At 36.1% G+C, this 17,216-nt stretch overlaps 1 protein-coding gene across 3 annotated transcripts in view; it reads left to right on the forward strand.

Moving 5' to 3' along the window:
* The window catches only part of FBXL2 (F-box and leucine rich repeat protein 2), a 67,806-nt gene that overhangs the window by 11,113 nt on the left and 39,477 nt on the right, over window positions 1–17,216 (forward strand). The window contains exons 2-4 of one of the 3 annotated variants that reach the window (XM_055134101.1): window positions 1,556–1,617; window positions 1,752–1,845; window positions 6,160–6,247. In XM_055134101.1, the coding sequence (XP_054990076.1) occupies window positions 6,222–6,247 (26 nt within the window). In that variant the 5' untranslated portion in view covers window positions 1,556–1,617; window positions 1,752–1,845; window positions 6,160–6,221. The remainder of the gene's footprint in view (window positions 1–1,555; window positions 1,618–1,751; window positions 1,846–6,159; window positions 6,248–17,216) is intronic. The other 2 variants (XM_055134104.1, XM_055134100.1) reach the window with 2 other exon arrangements.

Genomic DNA, 17,216 nt, shown 5'->3' on the forward strand with positions numbered 1-17,216 from the left:
TGTTCCAGGTACATAATTTTTTTTTCTCCCATTCCTGCGCCTCTAAGTTCATGCCTGCTTAATAAACCTCATAATATGGTGGATGCCATACCACGTTTCTCCCTGAAAAGGGAAAGAACCGACAAAGGAGGGTATTTCCTCTCGTTGGCCGGCGTGGGACTATGGCTTAGTTCATAGTCTAGAGAAATGGCTGCTACTTTGATTACCTTCAACATTTCAACAAAAAACTCAGTATTATTGTTTGGAGTTTCCCCCCCACAGTCAGACCTGCTAAAAAGGAACCGTTTCACGTTGCTGACAATTAAGAGATATTAGGTCTCTTGGATTTTTGGATTTTTGTATGGAGTCCAGGGAAAATTCTGCCAGATATTGCATCACTGCAAGCTTTTACTTCCCTTTTGTGATGCTCATATGATGGAGAAGCCTGGAGAGAGAAACCCTGCCCCGCTGGCACCGCATAGGCCAGTGGCTCCGATCACAGTCTGGAGGCATTTCTGCGAGCTGCTCGTGTCCAAAGTAGTTCAGTTGCCTCCGGGATCGTGCTTGTGCAGCAGCGGAAAAGACCCTGATCTTTTGCATTTTTATATGAATTTAGGGTCAGCTTTTCTGTTTTTTGAATATGGGCAAGTGGTATTGATTTTGATGACAGTTTCATTAAATATATGCATCTGTTTGGTGAAATATAGCTAATTTTACACTATCAAATCTTCAGTTCATGAACATTGTCTTTGTGCAGGTGTATAATTCTTCTTTCAACAGTGTTTTATGTAAGTTTTCAATATATTCAAATTTATTCCTAAATATTTCTCTCTCCCTCCCTTCCTCCTATTTCTCCCTCCCTCTCTCCCTCCCTCCTTTCCTCCCTTCCTGCCTTCCTGCATTTCTCTCTCTCTCTATTTCTCTCTCTCATTCTTAATTCCTTTCTTTCCTGGCAATGCTCAGGGGTTATTCCTGGCTCTGAAATCAGAACTTACTTCTGGCGGTGCTTAAGGGGGACCAAATGGGGTGCTGGGAAAGAACCTGGGTTGGCTTCGTGCAAGACAAGCACCTTACATGGCACTATTGCTCTGCCCCTATTATTTTACTCTTTAATGTTGCTGTAAATGAGGTTGCTTTCTTAATTTTATTCAGTCTTCACTGCCAATGCATAGAATTAACATTTTTCTTATTAGTGTCCTGCAGCCTTCCTGACCTAGTTTATTAGTTCTAATAGATTTTCTATGGGTTTATTAGAATTCTCTCTACATAAGTTCACATTATTTGCAAATTAAGGCTCTCTTTCTTCCCTCTTTACACTCAGAACGCTTTTATTTATTTATTTATTTATTTATTTATTTATTTATTTATTTATTTACCTAGTAAGCTTGGCTAGAACCTCCCAGACAGCAGGTAAGTAGCAGTACGTCGCTATTTCTATTAATACTCATCATACTGGAGTGTGGTGGCTTCAGAGAATTATTTGCATGACTAAAGAATAGTGGGGTTGTTTTATTCCAAAATATATGTACCTTTAACTGAAAAAATACTTAACAGTTTTCTCTTTTTACCATTTCAGGTTTTCTCAAATAATGATGAAGGCCTTATTAACAAAAAGTTACCAAAAGAGCTTCTCTTAAGGTAAGTGTAGATAAGCTGAAGATCATTCGGATTCAGTCATCAAGTTCCAAGTCTGTCTTCTTTCTCACTATGAGTCCAGAGCATAGACAGACAAACAGAATTAGCCTAACTGACTTTTTGTTTTTGTTTTATAGAATGCTGTTCAGCTTGTTGTTAAATTTTACTTGGTCTAATCCAGAATGTACTAAGTATGTACATAGCATTGGTCTGGATTCTTTTTGTAATGTGGTAAGTATTGTAATAATCTTCAGTAGGTGCCAATGTTTTGGTATCAGTAGATAATCTCAATGTCATCAATAGCAATGAAGAGAGATTATTGTTAAGGTTATGAGCTCCTGAAGTCACAAACGTCTAGATGTTTTTTGATAAGTCAGGTTTAAAATAAAATAAAATTTAAAATTAAGCAGATCATGAAATAAAAACATAAGTTCTTCAGAGAATCTAAAATTTATACGTGTATCCAGGGATGCAGCTCAGTGGTAGAGCACATGTCTTATGTACGAGACCCTCGATTTGTCGCCTAGCCATCCCTCCCCTCGCAGACAAATATTAAAATTAATCTAACTGCAGCCCAAATGTTTTTCATCCATATCATTAGAATTATATGCTAAGTGACAGTGAATTTTATAAAGCATATCTTTTATTATGCTTCTTATTTTAGCAAATAAAGCTGTGAACCAACATTTGTTGAACCTAAGGCACTGTGGTTTTATTTAGTGCTTTTCAATAATCAAATATTTTAATTATTTACTAATAATTTATATAAGCATGCTAATATTTAAATGGATTTCTCAAAATCTTTCTCATCTCTCTGGTGTTCCATGAAACATATTTTGTTATTAAGTATGGAAATCACAGGGTTAATAAAACTAATTTCTTTACTATGTAACTTCTCAGCCTTATTAATAGGCTGATATTCACGGTCAAGCTACTCGGTGGACAGTTGTGGCAATTCAAAGTTATTGACCATAGAGCTCATTTAATATTTTATGGAAATATTTTGGGAACTATGACATGCAATAAGACATTGACCAAATGAGTCCATTCTCTGGCAGTCCTAAATCTCATTTTAACATCTGGGGAATAAACCTGAACATGTTTCATTTATCTATTGAAATTCACTACAGTCACTCTACACACAGACTAGGCTGTCTCAGTATGCCATATATCTTTTTTATGAGTCAGAAATGGAGCCTCGATTTAGTTTCTTTGCTGTGTTTATGTTTTGGGGGCTTCCAAGGGTGTTTCGTTGGTTATCATGTGATGTTTGACACTATGTAAAAATACATAGCAGTTTAATTGTTATTTCAACATTAAGTGATTACTATTATTAATAAATTTAAATAAATAATTCCATATTATACTGAATATTAAATATCCAATATTACATAACATAATTATTTGCATAAGAGAATGTTCCTTGATACTTTTGACCAGTGTCTTTAAATGTCTGGTACACAGGCTGGTGCTGGTCTTCAGGTGTGTAAGGTTGGAAGCCAGTGCTGGAGTGACAGAAGGGCATTTGCTTTGTATGTGGCTGACCCAAGTTCAATGCTTGATACCCCCTATGGTCCCCTGAGCCCACCAGGAATAAGCTCTTAGCACTGCCAGGTGTGGCCCAAAAACAAAAACAAAAAGGTTGAAAGCTTGTGGTTTACAAAGAGGTAACCAAAGAAGGACTTTATAATATATAAACCCACTAAGTCTTTGTATCAAGTTCAGGAAGTTGGTAGAGCAAGTGATTGACCAGTGTGACAAGCTGTCACTCTATGATTTTAAAGGATGCCATCCAGATTGCAAAGTGGAAAGGACCTCTGAATGTTGCACAATGTTTTATTCTTAGTCTGATCATTTTTCTAGCACTGGCAACAAACTACTATGAACTTGTCATTCGTACTCTAGAGAATCACAAGTAGCTTCAGGAGCCCCATATTAGTCATTCTATACACAGTGGAACTAAACAACACCCTTCTGGAGAATACTGCTGCTGCTTGTGACTCCAGGTTCATTTAATACTTTCCCTCTTCTGGTAGATTTAGCGTTTCCATCATATTGCTTAGTCATGACAGAATTTTTATCAGTTGACCAAAACAAAATACAATTTTCTATGGCAGTCTGATTTCCAAACTCCTATCTTAGAAATAATCATCCTTTAGGTGCTCATACCAGTCCTGGATGTAGTCATCACTAGTTAGAGTTTTTGAATTATTCCTCAAGACACAAAAATCATTTTTCAGAAAGAATTGTATTTGATAGCAAATGTTTGAACATGTTTCTTCATAGATTTGTACACCCAATTCTATTCTTATTTTGGAATCTGTAAGGGGGATTTAAATTTTAAAGTGCTGCCATTACAGGTCTTCTATGACTCATGAGATTCAAAATTAACTCTTGCCAACTGTGTCATTTTAATTTTTGGTAGCCTTTAAATTATGTCTGCCAGATTACTCTTTCTATTCTCAGTCATAGTAATTCTAACTTTCCTAACTCCCCTTTATAAACAAGTCTTGAAGGGTTGAACCAGGATACTAAAGCTCTCAACTTCATCATCAGTTAATTCTATAGCTGAGTCATCGAGAGCACTAAAGTCCCCACCTCAAGGGGCTGAAGTGTTCTGATGACTTTGTCTCAGTTAAGTATCTTCATTGTTTTGGTCTGATCTTGGCTCACTTTTTCACTTCCTATTGCAGACTTCCTTGTACAATGCAGATGGTTCTGTTCTTGTTCATTTTCAGTCTTCATCAGTAGATGTGAATTCACTTGAGTTTATGATATTCCTTTGCTTGCAGCCAAGGTCATTTTTTGTTCTATTCTTTTCACTGTTATCTGTCACCACTCTTAAATTCTCTACTAGCTTCCACTACTGATCATAACAGTGAAGTCCCAGCTTCTTCTTTGGAGCTGTTAAGAATTGGAACCTGCAATTATATGTTTCTTTTTAATCTCTTTACTTCACTGAGTCCACTTAGAAAAGTCTGTGAGGTTTTCTTCCTTCCATTTGATTATTTGATTGCTAGTTTTAAGAATAACGATATTATCAGTTCACAGATATACCATATACCATATGCCATCAGTTTTCAGTTTGTTATTTAACAGATTTTTACAATTTTGCTTTTCCTGCACAGTTTCACTTATATGTTATGGGTATTCACATACTTTACTATTCACTCACACAATTCAATAAATAACTTTTTGTTGATTAAACAATTTTGCTCTGGAGAGTAAATTTTGTAATGCATATAACAATGAAAATATTTCAATTTTTGAATCTGTGTATCTGTTAGTGAACTGGGCTGTCTTTATATATAATTGTCCTCATTGTTACTGTTTATATTATTTTTGGAGTCAGATTTGGGATGGTATTTTAGCTCTCCCCATTTATTACTTGTATGACTTTAAAGTTGCTTAGTACTCTGGTTAATAATTTCCCCATCAGTATAATAGGAATAGATATAGTTCCTACCTTGTGGAGTTCTTGATAGCTTTTAGAGTTCCTGGAATTTAATGAATACAAGTAAATAATCTGCTTTTATTGTCACTAGTTAGCATCAGCTCTGAATGCCTGAATAATAAATGATGTTTGACAATGCAGTGAATTTTAATGGAAACAACATATAAAAGTAAGCTCTTCTGATAAGGATCTTAACATACGCTCATGGTAATAATGTTTTAATAGAAGCCTGATTATTAAGAGTGGGTAGCCTAATGTTTCATTTCATCAACCTGGACTAATTTAAGCTCAATGGAAATTGTGTACTACCATCTGATAGTAAACTGACAGTCATGACGGCTTCAGCAGATGAGTGGTGGCATTGTGACAATTGACAGTCATTTTGTATTAGAAAAAAGACAGTCTTTCAGAAGAAATCATTCCTTTATAGAGAAATCTTATGTGAATCTAATATTAGCTAAAACCTAAAAAAAGGGGCCTAAATTTTAATATTAATTAGATTTTATGTTTTTATTTCAGTTAGGGCTGTGCTTTCATATGTTAATGACCAAATGAAAATACATGTAAACTACTGAGATAGTGATGCAAGCAATCCATATTTTAAAGCACTGAAAAGACAGTCTTGTTAGTACTAAATAGAAATTAAAGGAACCTCTTATTAGACACACTAAAAAGACTTAAACCGTCATTACTTATTTTAGTTCCTTTTTGAATTTGTGTGGATTCATGACAAAATTAAGTGCTAATAGTGTTTGTTGGTTGATGAAGGAAGATTTGATTGCCCCAAACAAGAAAGCTGAGCCTAATAATCCTGGGCAATATAAAATCAACTACACAATTACATATAATTTGACAATTTTAGTAGTTTACTAGGGGAAATTATAAAATGACTAGCTCATATGTTTTCAAATTTTCGTTTTCTAAACCTTCTAAGCCAATTCCATGAGTAAAAATAATTGTGTTTGTGTTGCAATTATTGATTACAGACCAATGTTTGTGTGTAATCATGGCACTTTGGGGAGCACAGTGAAAGGCTCATTCCTGTTTGGGGCATCATTGAGTGGGTGTTCTTGCCTGCTGGTTGGTTTCAGCACTCCATGGACTTTTTCAAGGACTGGTGCCTTCACCTCCTCCTGTCTCTGATGCCTTAAATATGTTCATTCCAAGGCAGCCTAACAGGTAAGATGTTCTTTTGAGAGTACATACATAGATTTTTCTTTTTTGTTACATAACGAAGTTTTTGAAGTGGGGAAGTGTTTGTTATTTTTTTTTCAAATCTTGTATGAGATAATACAGGGCTGAATGAATGTGTGATGAAATTAGATACAGAAATTTTAAGAACCTTCTTTCTCATTATCTCTGTATGCCTTCATATTGCTATCTTAGGGTTGGCATACAAGCCAAAATCATGGCAGAAATAAGTTTTCCTAAGCAGATTGATGTTCTGCTTATATGTTGAAACTCTATATCAAGAGGTGGAATGAAGCATCAGTACAGCTCCACAGTTAAGAAGGCTAGGTTGGAGCTTTGTCTCTGGAAAGTTTCATCAAAGACCTAGTGATTAAAACACAGTTAATTCAATAGTTCCAGCAGAAAAGATTGATAAATTTTACTTTACGAAGAGTAAAATATATAAAAAAAGATGACAATGGTGGGGGAACTAGAAAGCCTAAAAATAAGAACTTTATCCAATATGCAAAGAAAACAACTTAAAATTAAATATATTAGCCTTAAATATATTAGAAAAACAGTGTGAAGAAAGTATGAACAAAGGAATAAATACAAATATTCAGTAAATTTATTTAAAAGTTGCTCAGTCTGGCCTACCTTTAAGCTAAGGCCAAATAATGAGTTACTATATATCAAACTATAAAAATTAATTTAAGAATATTAGATTTTGGAAAGGAGCTAAGACATAAGATGCTCAAATATAGTAGCAATGGAAATATAAACTGTTAAAATTAGTCTGTGGTTTCAGATTTTTAACCAGAAAAATTTCCAGAAAATTATTTTCAAAACTCCAATATACTTTTGGAAATTCCATATATACAAATTTACTGATAATTATATTTGAAAAATATGTTTACATGTAAGCACATGTATATATGTGTATATACATTATACTATGATTTGTATACAGGGTGTTTGCTGCAGTTCTTTTTTTAAATGATATTGGAATATAAAACTGGACTAATTATTTTTGGTTAATGATTCCCTTCCTCACTGATTAATTTTTGTCCTTTTCTCTTACTTAGCATTACAATATTATGATAAACTTTGTATTTATGTTCCCTACAAATTTTAATCTGATTATCACTAAATATTAGTTTAGTTTTATTTAATAGTGTTATGTGAAATGTTAATAAAAATTAATATTAATAATTCCAAATGAAATATTCGAACAAATCAATATGTTCGCTTTCACTAATAACTTTTAAAAACATGTGGGACATTCTGAGGCATATTTTTTACTTAAAATGATGTTGCTGTTTCACATTTATACTCTTTATTGCTATATAATCTTCTGTTGTGTGAATATAGAAGAATTTCTGAATTATAAAATTTTTCATGAATACTTGTTTTTTCAGTGTTTTGTTAATAAAGTGGTACTGCTTCTGTGAACATCCTTGTAACTGTCCCTGGCAGTGGAATTGGGGTTCATCAGATATACAAAACTTTGACCCTATGTGGGACATTAAATTGTTTTTCCAAAATTGTCTTATCAGTTCACAGCCAGCAGAGGAGCTTTTGAGTTGAGTGATACCATTCCAACATTTAATGTTGTGGAAGTTTGTTCTTTTGTCAGGGTAAATAAACAGTGTCTGTTGTGCTTGTGATTAGATTTATCTAAATTCTAGTAGTGTTGAAATTATATGTTCATCAACCATATATTTCCCTTCTGTGAAGTGTGTTTGTTCATCCTGTTGGTTTTTTAAAAATTGATTTGAGCCAGGAGTAACCCCTGTGCATCGCCAGGTGTGACTCAAAAAGCAAAAAATAAATAAATAAATAAAAATAAAAATAAAATAAAAATTGATTTGTAAGAGTATTTTATATTCTCAGTACAGTTTTTGTACTAAGATTAATGTTTATCTGACAACATTTTTTCACCAGCAAGCAATTTTTATATTCTTTACGACATATTGGTGCACAGACACCTTTCACAAAATCAAATTTAGCATTTTTGATTTTTTTAAAATGGTTATTTTTGTGTATTTTATTAAGGAACATATTCTTTACCCTGAGGACAGAGATATGCACATATTTTTTCTTGCAAATTTAACAGTTTTGTTTTGATATTTCAGTTTCTAACCACTCTGGTATAGATTGTCATATATAATATGAGTTAGGAATCTATTTTTGTTGAGTAATCCTTTCCTCCAAAGAAATACCATATTGTTTCTCTAACATTCTATCTAGAAATAGATGTATCTCTGGAGTGTTTATTCTCTTCCGTGAGTTAATTTTCTGTGTGCCAATGTGACACAAGGTATCTAAGAGACAGATTAGAGATAGGCCTGTACTTTTCTTTATCTGGCAGGGTTGGGGTGGAAGAGGTTGTCACTCAGGGAAAACATTGGGACGGGTAGGTCTGTGCATTTTTTTCTTATACCATCTCTATCTGATTTTGAAATTCATACAAGCCTAATAAAACTGAGTTGTAGAATATTGTCTTTTTTGTTGTTGTTGCTTTTTGGGTCACACCCAGCAATACACAGGGGTCACTCCTGGCTCATGCACTCCGGAATCACCCCTGGCGGTGCTCAGGGGACCATATGGGATGCTGGGATTTGAACCCTGGTCGGCCGCGTGCAAGGCAAACATCCTACCCACTGTGCTATCACTCCAGCCCCAGAATATTGTCTTCTTCTGATATCTTTAAGAGTCTTTCCTTCGAAAAGTTTGATAAAACTTAAAAATTGAATCTCGAATTTTCTTCATTGAAAAAATTTTAACTATATTATCTTGATATAATTTTTTTCCCAGCTGCTTCTTGAGTCACTTTAGTAAACTTTATTTTTCTAGGAATTCATGCATTTCATCTGAGTTTTAAAATTTGTCCTGATAGTTTTTTTTTATTAACTGCAGTATCTTTTGTAATGAACTCATTCTCTATTTACATTATCATTAATTTTACTGGATGGTTATTCCTTATTTGATCAGTATTAATTCAATATATGGGGGCTGGAGCGATAGCACAGTGGGTAGGGCGTTTGCCTTGCACACGGCCGACCCGGGTTCGATTCCCAGCATCCCATATGGCCCCCTGAGCACCGCCAGGGGTAATTCCTGAGTACAGAGCCAGGAATGACCCCTGAGCATTGCTGGGTGTGACCCAAAAAGAAAAAAAAGAAAATTAATTCAATATATGCCTATTTTGGTTATTTCAGAGGATCAGTGTTTTGAATTTCTTTTTCTTTTTTTTTTTTATAATTTTAGCAGTTTCTTAAAACTTTCAAATGCTACCGATCTTCTTTGAATTCATTGTTGGGTTCTTTTTAAAGCTCCTTTATAAATTGGATAGTTACCTTATTTTTCAGTCTCCTGTAAGTTTTTTTAAGAAATAAACTAAAAACTCTCCTTTATAGAATTTCACAATTTTAAGATTTGGTGGGTTTTTTCACATTCGGTTGAGTACTTAATTTCCATCACTGCTTTTAAAAATTCATGTATTTTTTTCTTTTTTAAAGTAATTCATATGAAGTATAAAGTCAGAGACCCATACAAAACAATCATATTGAACCAATCCCCTTGTAGTACCACCATGGCCAATACATAAAACTTTGCCAGTCACCAAGGAAGCACCTCCATGTGCCACCCAAATCATTGCTGCTTTTCTTCTCTCCAGAAGTAGATGCTGTCTTGACCTTTATAGCTATCACTTGTCTAATTTCTCTACAGATATATCGCCTGTTCTTGCATCCCTAGATGTCAAATTTTGTCTTGTCCACTATGTTTTTAAAATAAATCTTTTCCATTTCTGATATTCAATAAGTCTTCTGTCCATCTTTTTCTAGTCTACAATTCTATACATTGTTGAAGAACTTGAGTTATTTAGACTCATGATCTCTTCCCACAATCTGAGTTTTGCTACTTGCATTTTCATGGTACAATTTCAACATGTTTCCCATGTCGTTTGTATTTCTTGGAAATTGGCCAGTGGATCCAGACGCTTGATCAGACTCAGTTCTATTCATTTGATAAGGTTGTGGTAGTATGTTATTTTATCAGGGTGTTTTCTAATGTGAGTTTGCTAGCATTTTTAGCGTTTGTTCCTTGATATTCATTTACTGAAGGAGCAAAGTGATACCCTGATTCTTTCCCCCCACCTCCACATTAATTGGAATTATTTTATGGCGTTATTCCTCTTCTACTTGGTAACATAATGTTATGGTTTATATATGGAAGATGAGATAAATGCTTGATTCTTTCTCTTTAGTTATCAGTTTTTAAAATAATGAGATGTGAAGGTATGGGATTTGTGGAACATACTATTTACAAAGTTTCAAATAATCTCCTGAAATATATGTGCTAATTATAAAGGGAAAAATAGTAATGTTATAATGGGGCTAACTAGTAGACATTATTTTGACTAAATGATCAAAATTTGTGTAAAAACACAAAAAAGAAAAAGAAAGGGGCGAGGGAGGGGAGTACTTCACCGCACCCGGCACAGGGCGCTGTGCACAGGTGCTCTGTCTCTCCCGCCGCCTGCGTTCAGTAGTCTCCAGCCGCTTCCCCTACCCCGGGGAGATTGATGGCGACGATGAGGCAGGCGAAGGAAGGAATGGAGCCAGGCTGGTTGGTTTCAATTGCAGTTTATTCCATTCCCATCTCCATTCTCCTCTGATTCTCCTCCTGCTTCTTCCTCCCCCATCCTACTTCATTCTCCTTCTCCTCTGGATCTCGATTTTGATCTAGCTTCTCCAGATCTGGCACTGGAACTGGCTGGGGCTGACCCTGGGACTGGCCCCTAGCCCACTCACACAGCCTAGTTAAATCCCTAAGAATGAGCGGTTGGGGCTAACACATAAGTGTGGTCACAATCAGTAGGGGGTAAAGTTCTATCCCTTAGGGGATGCTTCTTTTAGGACAGATACTCTTTCAGCAGGACACCACCCAAGAGCAGAATACCATGGGTGTGTTTCTCCTCCCCTTGTCCAGTTAACATATAAGTATTCATATTATTAATAATTTTGTATGGACATACCAAGAGATGCATTAAGCTTATAGAATTGCTCTCCTGGGGTCATCTCGATCTCAGACTACAGTGCTCAGGCCAGATTAGTCTTTCCTATCCCTAGCAGGGTGCTAGTCTCGTCGTTGCTTTTGGATCATGACATGACATGCCCATGACCAAGCTCTTAACATATAGTTAAGTATTAGGCGCTTTGGCCAGGCCCATCTCGATGCCAGGGTAGCACATAACTCACCGCTTGCCCTGGGTCCATCCCGTCCCTAGTCAGGACCCTGATTTTGGGGGTGCTAGGAAGTAAGGGTAGCTGAGGTTTAAGTCAAGAAAGCAGATGCCGAGGAGTGAATAATATTTGAAGCCAATTAAGTCCCATGTTACCAAAGTATATTAACAATTGTCTTTCTTTGTCCATACAAAAAGGATATTGTTTTAAAGTAAGCTATTCTTGTTAGAAAAAATGAGGTCATGACGTTTGCATATAAGTGGATCTACATGGAAAGTATCATGCTAAGTGAAATGAGTCAGAAAGAGAGAGACAGACATAGAAAGATTGCACTCATCTGTGGAATATAGAATAATAGACTATAAGACGAACACCCAAGAATAGTAGAAATAAGTACCAGGAGGTTGTCACCATGGCTTGGAGGCTGTTCTCTCATTCTGGGCAACTCAGAGAAGGGAACAGCAAGTAAAATGTGGTTGTTGGTCATGTGGGGGAAAAATGATGCGGGCCAAATATAGACTAGAGACTGAACGCAATGGCCACTCAACACCTTTATTGCAAACCACAACACCTAACCAGAGAGAGAGAACAAAAGGGAATTCCCTGCCATAGTGGCAGGGTGGGGTGGGGGGAGACGGGACTGGGAAGGGGGGGTGGGATGTTGGGTTTACTGGTGGTGGAGAATGGGCACTGGTGAAGGGATGGGTTATCAAACTCTGTAAGGGAGAAACATGAGCACAAAAATGTATAAATCTGTAACTGTACCCTCACGTTGACTCACTAATTAAAAATAAACTATAAAAAAAAAAAGTTAAAAAAAAAATAAAGTAAGCTATTCAAAAGACATAAGAGAGGAGAAAGACAATATTAACTTACAATACAAGTTCACTGTCCTAGCAAGGTCTGACCTTACAAATTAACAGTCTGATTAGGGAAAAAGCTGGTAAACTGGTAGAAGTGGTTACAGACAAACAAAGGAATGGAAGTAACTCGGGAGCACTTTGATGGGTGTGACTGATATACCTAAGCTCCTAGTGGCAAGGGGAGCAGGACATACCAATGTAGTCTAGAATAGTTTAGAGATTATTATCAGATAAGCCCAAACTCTGTGGCAAGGGAGAAAGGACAAACCAATGATATCCTACAAAAATTAACATCAATAATAGGACAAATCAACACAAAATGCCTTCTGAGGTGTGATGTACAAAATGAGCATGGTCTAACTTCTATGATACTCCTAAAAAAAAGATCTGACAGTAATCATAAGGAACCACACAAAAGAGAGACATCACACAAAGTTACTATCCTAAATGTTTAAAACTGTTGGTGCTTGACAAATATATAATTATATGATTTTACTTCAAAATGGAATTTTAGTGACTGGAGTAATAGCACCGTGGGTAGGGCATTTGCCTGGCACACGGCTGACCTGGGTTTGATTCCCAGCATCCCATATGGTCCCCTGAGCACCGCCAGGAATTATTTCTGAGCGCAAAGCCAGGAATATCCCCTGAGCATCGCCAGGTGTGACCCAAAAAAGAAAATGAAATGGAATTAAAAAATAAAGATTTAGAAATCAGAGAATTTGAGTAAATTGGTTATTGCTTTGTTTGAGGGAAGTGGGAAGCTGCTAGTCCAAGAGTAAAGTCTTTCATTTTCTAATGAAAAAGTATGGCACAGTGACTATATTGTATACATGAAATTTGCAAAGAATCCACCTTAAATGTACTCAGCATCAACAAATAAAGGGAACAGGTAATTTTTAAAAAATGTTGAAGCTATGAAAGATAAAGGTTAATTACAGATAAAAGGAGACTCACAGAGATAACAGATGCAATATGTGGTCCTAGAATTGAATCTGAACTTGAAAAAAAATTTTTTTTGTTTTAAGGGTTATTAGCAAATTTTGGACTATTGGCAGATTTTTAATATGATCTATGGATTACTAACCAAATTATATCACTGCTAACTTACTTGTTTTTAAAATTACACTGTTTTAGAAAGAGTCCTTGTTTTTAAGAAATACTTGAGTTAAAAAAATGAAGAAAAAAATATTTGAGTATTTAGGGGTAATTAAGTGTCATGTCTTTCCTCAAACATTTAAGAGGAATTTCATGTTTGTGTGTGTGTGTGTGTGTGTGTGTGTGTGTGTGTGTGTTACTGCAGTTATTGTTAACTGCTGGCCCTCAAGAGTTTTTCTACCAGACCACAAAAACATTATTGTCACCTAACACCTGGTTAAAATTCTTATTTTATAATCTTATATTTAAAAACTGATACATTAAATACTATACATAATGAATTTTGTTTCTTCCTTAATGTTCCATGAAATATTTCTCCAATTTTCTTTCTTTATAAAATTATTTAAAGTTTTGTTATTTGTGGGGATCACTTCTGGTGGTACTGAGACACCATGTGACACCAGAGATTGAATCTAAGGCCTCACACATGCCCTACCACTTGAGTTACATTGCCAGCCATAGTTTTCCTCTTTCCACTGGTCTATGGGGGACAACAGCTGAAAACCACTGTGCTCGTTACATATGGTGTGTGTGTGTGTGTGTGTGTGTGTGTGTGTGTATACACATAGAGCCAAATGATAATGTATTAAGTATAATGTTAGCATTTGGGAAGCCGGGGTGAGAGTGGAAAGCTTACAGGAATTCTTTGTCTGGGCTGGAGTAATAATATATGGGTATGGCATTTGCTTGTCCATTGCAGGTTGCCTTGTCCAACCCAGGTCGATCCCCAGCACCCCATATGGTTCCCTGAACCCATCTGGAGTGATCCCTAAGCACAGAGCCAGGTGTAAGCCTTGAGCACTGTTCAGTGTGGCCCAAAATTAAAATTTAATTTATAAAAAATTAAAATTCGATTTTAAATAAAAATTAAAATTTTTTGTCCTAGTAGTGTGCCTTTTCTGTAAGTCCAAAATTATTTAAAAATGGAAATTAGATGTTTTTTTCTAAAGGTGATTTAGATTTTTTGAATGTTATAAGTTTATTATTTTAAACATATTTGATAATTTCACTTCATTGCAATTACTGCCTGTATTGAAGTTCAGATGTTCTTATGTTTGGTCTAGTAGTTTATGCTAGTAGTTTTAATACCTTCTGTTTCCCCTGCCTCAAATCTTTAGTCAGCTGTTTTCTCAAGAAGTATTAGTGTCTTTTTACAGAAAAGAGTATTTCAATGTTTCATTGTGCTTGCTAGAGATATCAATGACTATTACATATTAATTATTATTATCAATCTATATCGATGGAGTTTTTAATCTGTTATACTTGATTGTTACTTTTGTTGGATATAGCTTTCTTGGTTCACAATTTCTTTTTCTGATAATATGAAATATGTTGTTCATATTCTATTATGAAACTCTGCATCTTGAAGATGTAGGAGTATTTTAATAGTATATTCAAGTGATTGTGGATATTTTACTTGTTGTATTCTCTCAAATCTTTCTCAGAAAAACTGACAGTTTCTTTTGTGGGGGGGGCAGGGATTAAACCAGGTTTTATGCATGCAAGACGTGCTCAGGTGGCAGTTTCTTATGAATAAGTTGTAATTGGCTGGGGGAGAAGGCCATTGGGATAGAGAAGGGACCATTATGACAAAGATGGTTGGAAGAGATCGCTCTGGATGGGAGACGTGTGCTAAAAGTGGGTAATGGACCAAACATGAGGGCCTCGAAGTATCTGTATTACAAACTGTAATGCCCAAAAGGAGGGGGGAAGAAGGGGGAGGAGGGAGAGGGAGAGAGAGGAGAGAGGAGAGAGAGAGAGAGGAGAGAGAGGAGGGAGAGAGAGAGAGCGCCATAGAGGCAGACTGGCGGGGGTTGGGGTGGCTTGGGGAGCGGGTGGCAGGAGGTATACGAGGTATATTGGTGGTGGGAAATGTACACTGATGTAAGGATGGGTGTTGGAACATTGTATAACTAACATCTGATCGCGAAAACTTTGTATCTCACGGTGATTCAATAAAAAAAATTTTTAATGAAAATAAATAAGTTGTAATTTAGAATTTAAAACCTTAGTAATGAATTTTTTATACTATATTTCATTAAACTCTCTTTGCCTTTGTGTTTTGCCTACATTTGTTTTTCACAGTTGATAATGACTATCATGAATTGATAATTTGGAAAATATGTGTTCACTAAGTTATGCAAATCATCCTATTGTTTTGTTCCTACATTCCACTGAATAGTGTTGAGGTATTGCATTCATCAGTATTACCATTAATCCTATTTGAAAAGTCTTTAAGATTAGGAACACTGAACTGGAGAGATATTATAGTGGGCTTCCCTTGCTTGTGGCCAACCCTAGTTTGATTCCTAGTACTACATAGGACATTCTGAGCATCATCAGGAGTGCCTTCTGAGCACAGAGCTAGGAGTAGCCTGGAATACTGCTGGGTGTGGTCCACCTTTTCCTAACCTCCGCCCCTCTGGGCTCAACCCAAATTTTGAAACACTGATGACTTACAGTAGCTTATACAAGTCTTCCGAATTTTAAATTTTAACTCAAGTCTTTGAGTTTATCATTGGCATACTTTTTCTGCTAGCAGAAAACTCACTCCATCCGTTTTTTAGAAACTGTCTGCCAAGTACCCTTGTCTAAATTACCATAATTTATGTCAGTTGGTCTTTCAACTGAAAATATGCTTCCTGAAAAAAGTAACTTAGTTTAGCTGCAGTTCAAATAAATGCTTTTACCCAAGAAAACCATTTGAAGTTCTTTGTGCACTTTCCATTCATCCAGAAATTACAAAGGTGACTGTGCAAAGGTTTAGATTCAATAAAATTAATATTTTGCTTCTGCATTATCAAGTACGTTCTATTTCTTTTTTCTTGTATGAGTCACACGACAGTAACTAGGTCACAAAATTTTGGTTTATGTTTTTTCTTTTTGTTGATTTTTCGTTGTTTGCAATATTACAGTAGTTCAGGGATATAGCACCTCTGTATGTGTAAGACTTGCCTACCCACCAAAATTCCAGTGTCATCCCACCACTAAAATGACCCCTCTAGATATTCCTCCTATTCAACCTTTCCATCTGGTAACCACCATAGTTTTCACTGAGTCTAGAAATCTTAGAAGTTCTTCCCAGCTTATTAAGTTCATTCTTAAGTGAAGTTTTGTTTTACTTTTTACCACTGAGAGCATGGCAATGAAGATGGCAAGGATCGTGTCCAACTCAGTGTCACTGCTGTGATAGCATTTCCTTTCTGTCCTTGTGTCACAAGATTGAGATTTTCTCTTGCATTTGCTTATGTTTTCTCAGTAGGAGGTGATTCAGCTCTGGTGATCTGTTTTGTGTTTCTGATCTTTAGGAGTGGGGTGGGACAAGGGGTCAAGCTGTTACCTGATTTAATTCCCGTCACTGCTCTGGGTGCAGAGCGCCATCCTGGGTATAAAGTCCCCCTTTGTCCCCTCTTCTCTTGGGATTGGATCCATTCTTGGTCTAAACAGATTTCTTCTCGAATGCCCACCCACGTGTATCTGTGCTGTTGGCTCACTCAGGAGACATCTCCTTGGATTTCCAAGCGGGGAACCAGGGGCCTCAGCCACCTGTGCCTGCTATTCCTGCCCCATGGCTGGGTTTTAGTTCCTGGTTTCTATACCCAGTAACAGGCTGCTGTGCCAAGCTGTCCCTTTGTGGAGAAGTTCCCTAGAGTCATGAAGATCAGTGTGTCTCAAGAGTCTTGCAGTGGCTCAGATCTGAAATTGTCA

This window comes from Sorex araneus, chromosome 4 (genome assembly GCF_027595985.1).
Source record: "Sorex araneus isolate mSorAra2 chromosome 4, mSorAra2.pri, whole genome shotgun sequence".
NCBI lineage: Eukaryota > Metazoa > Chordata > Mammalia > Eulipotyphla > Soricidae > Sorex > Sorex araneus.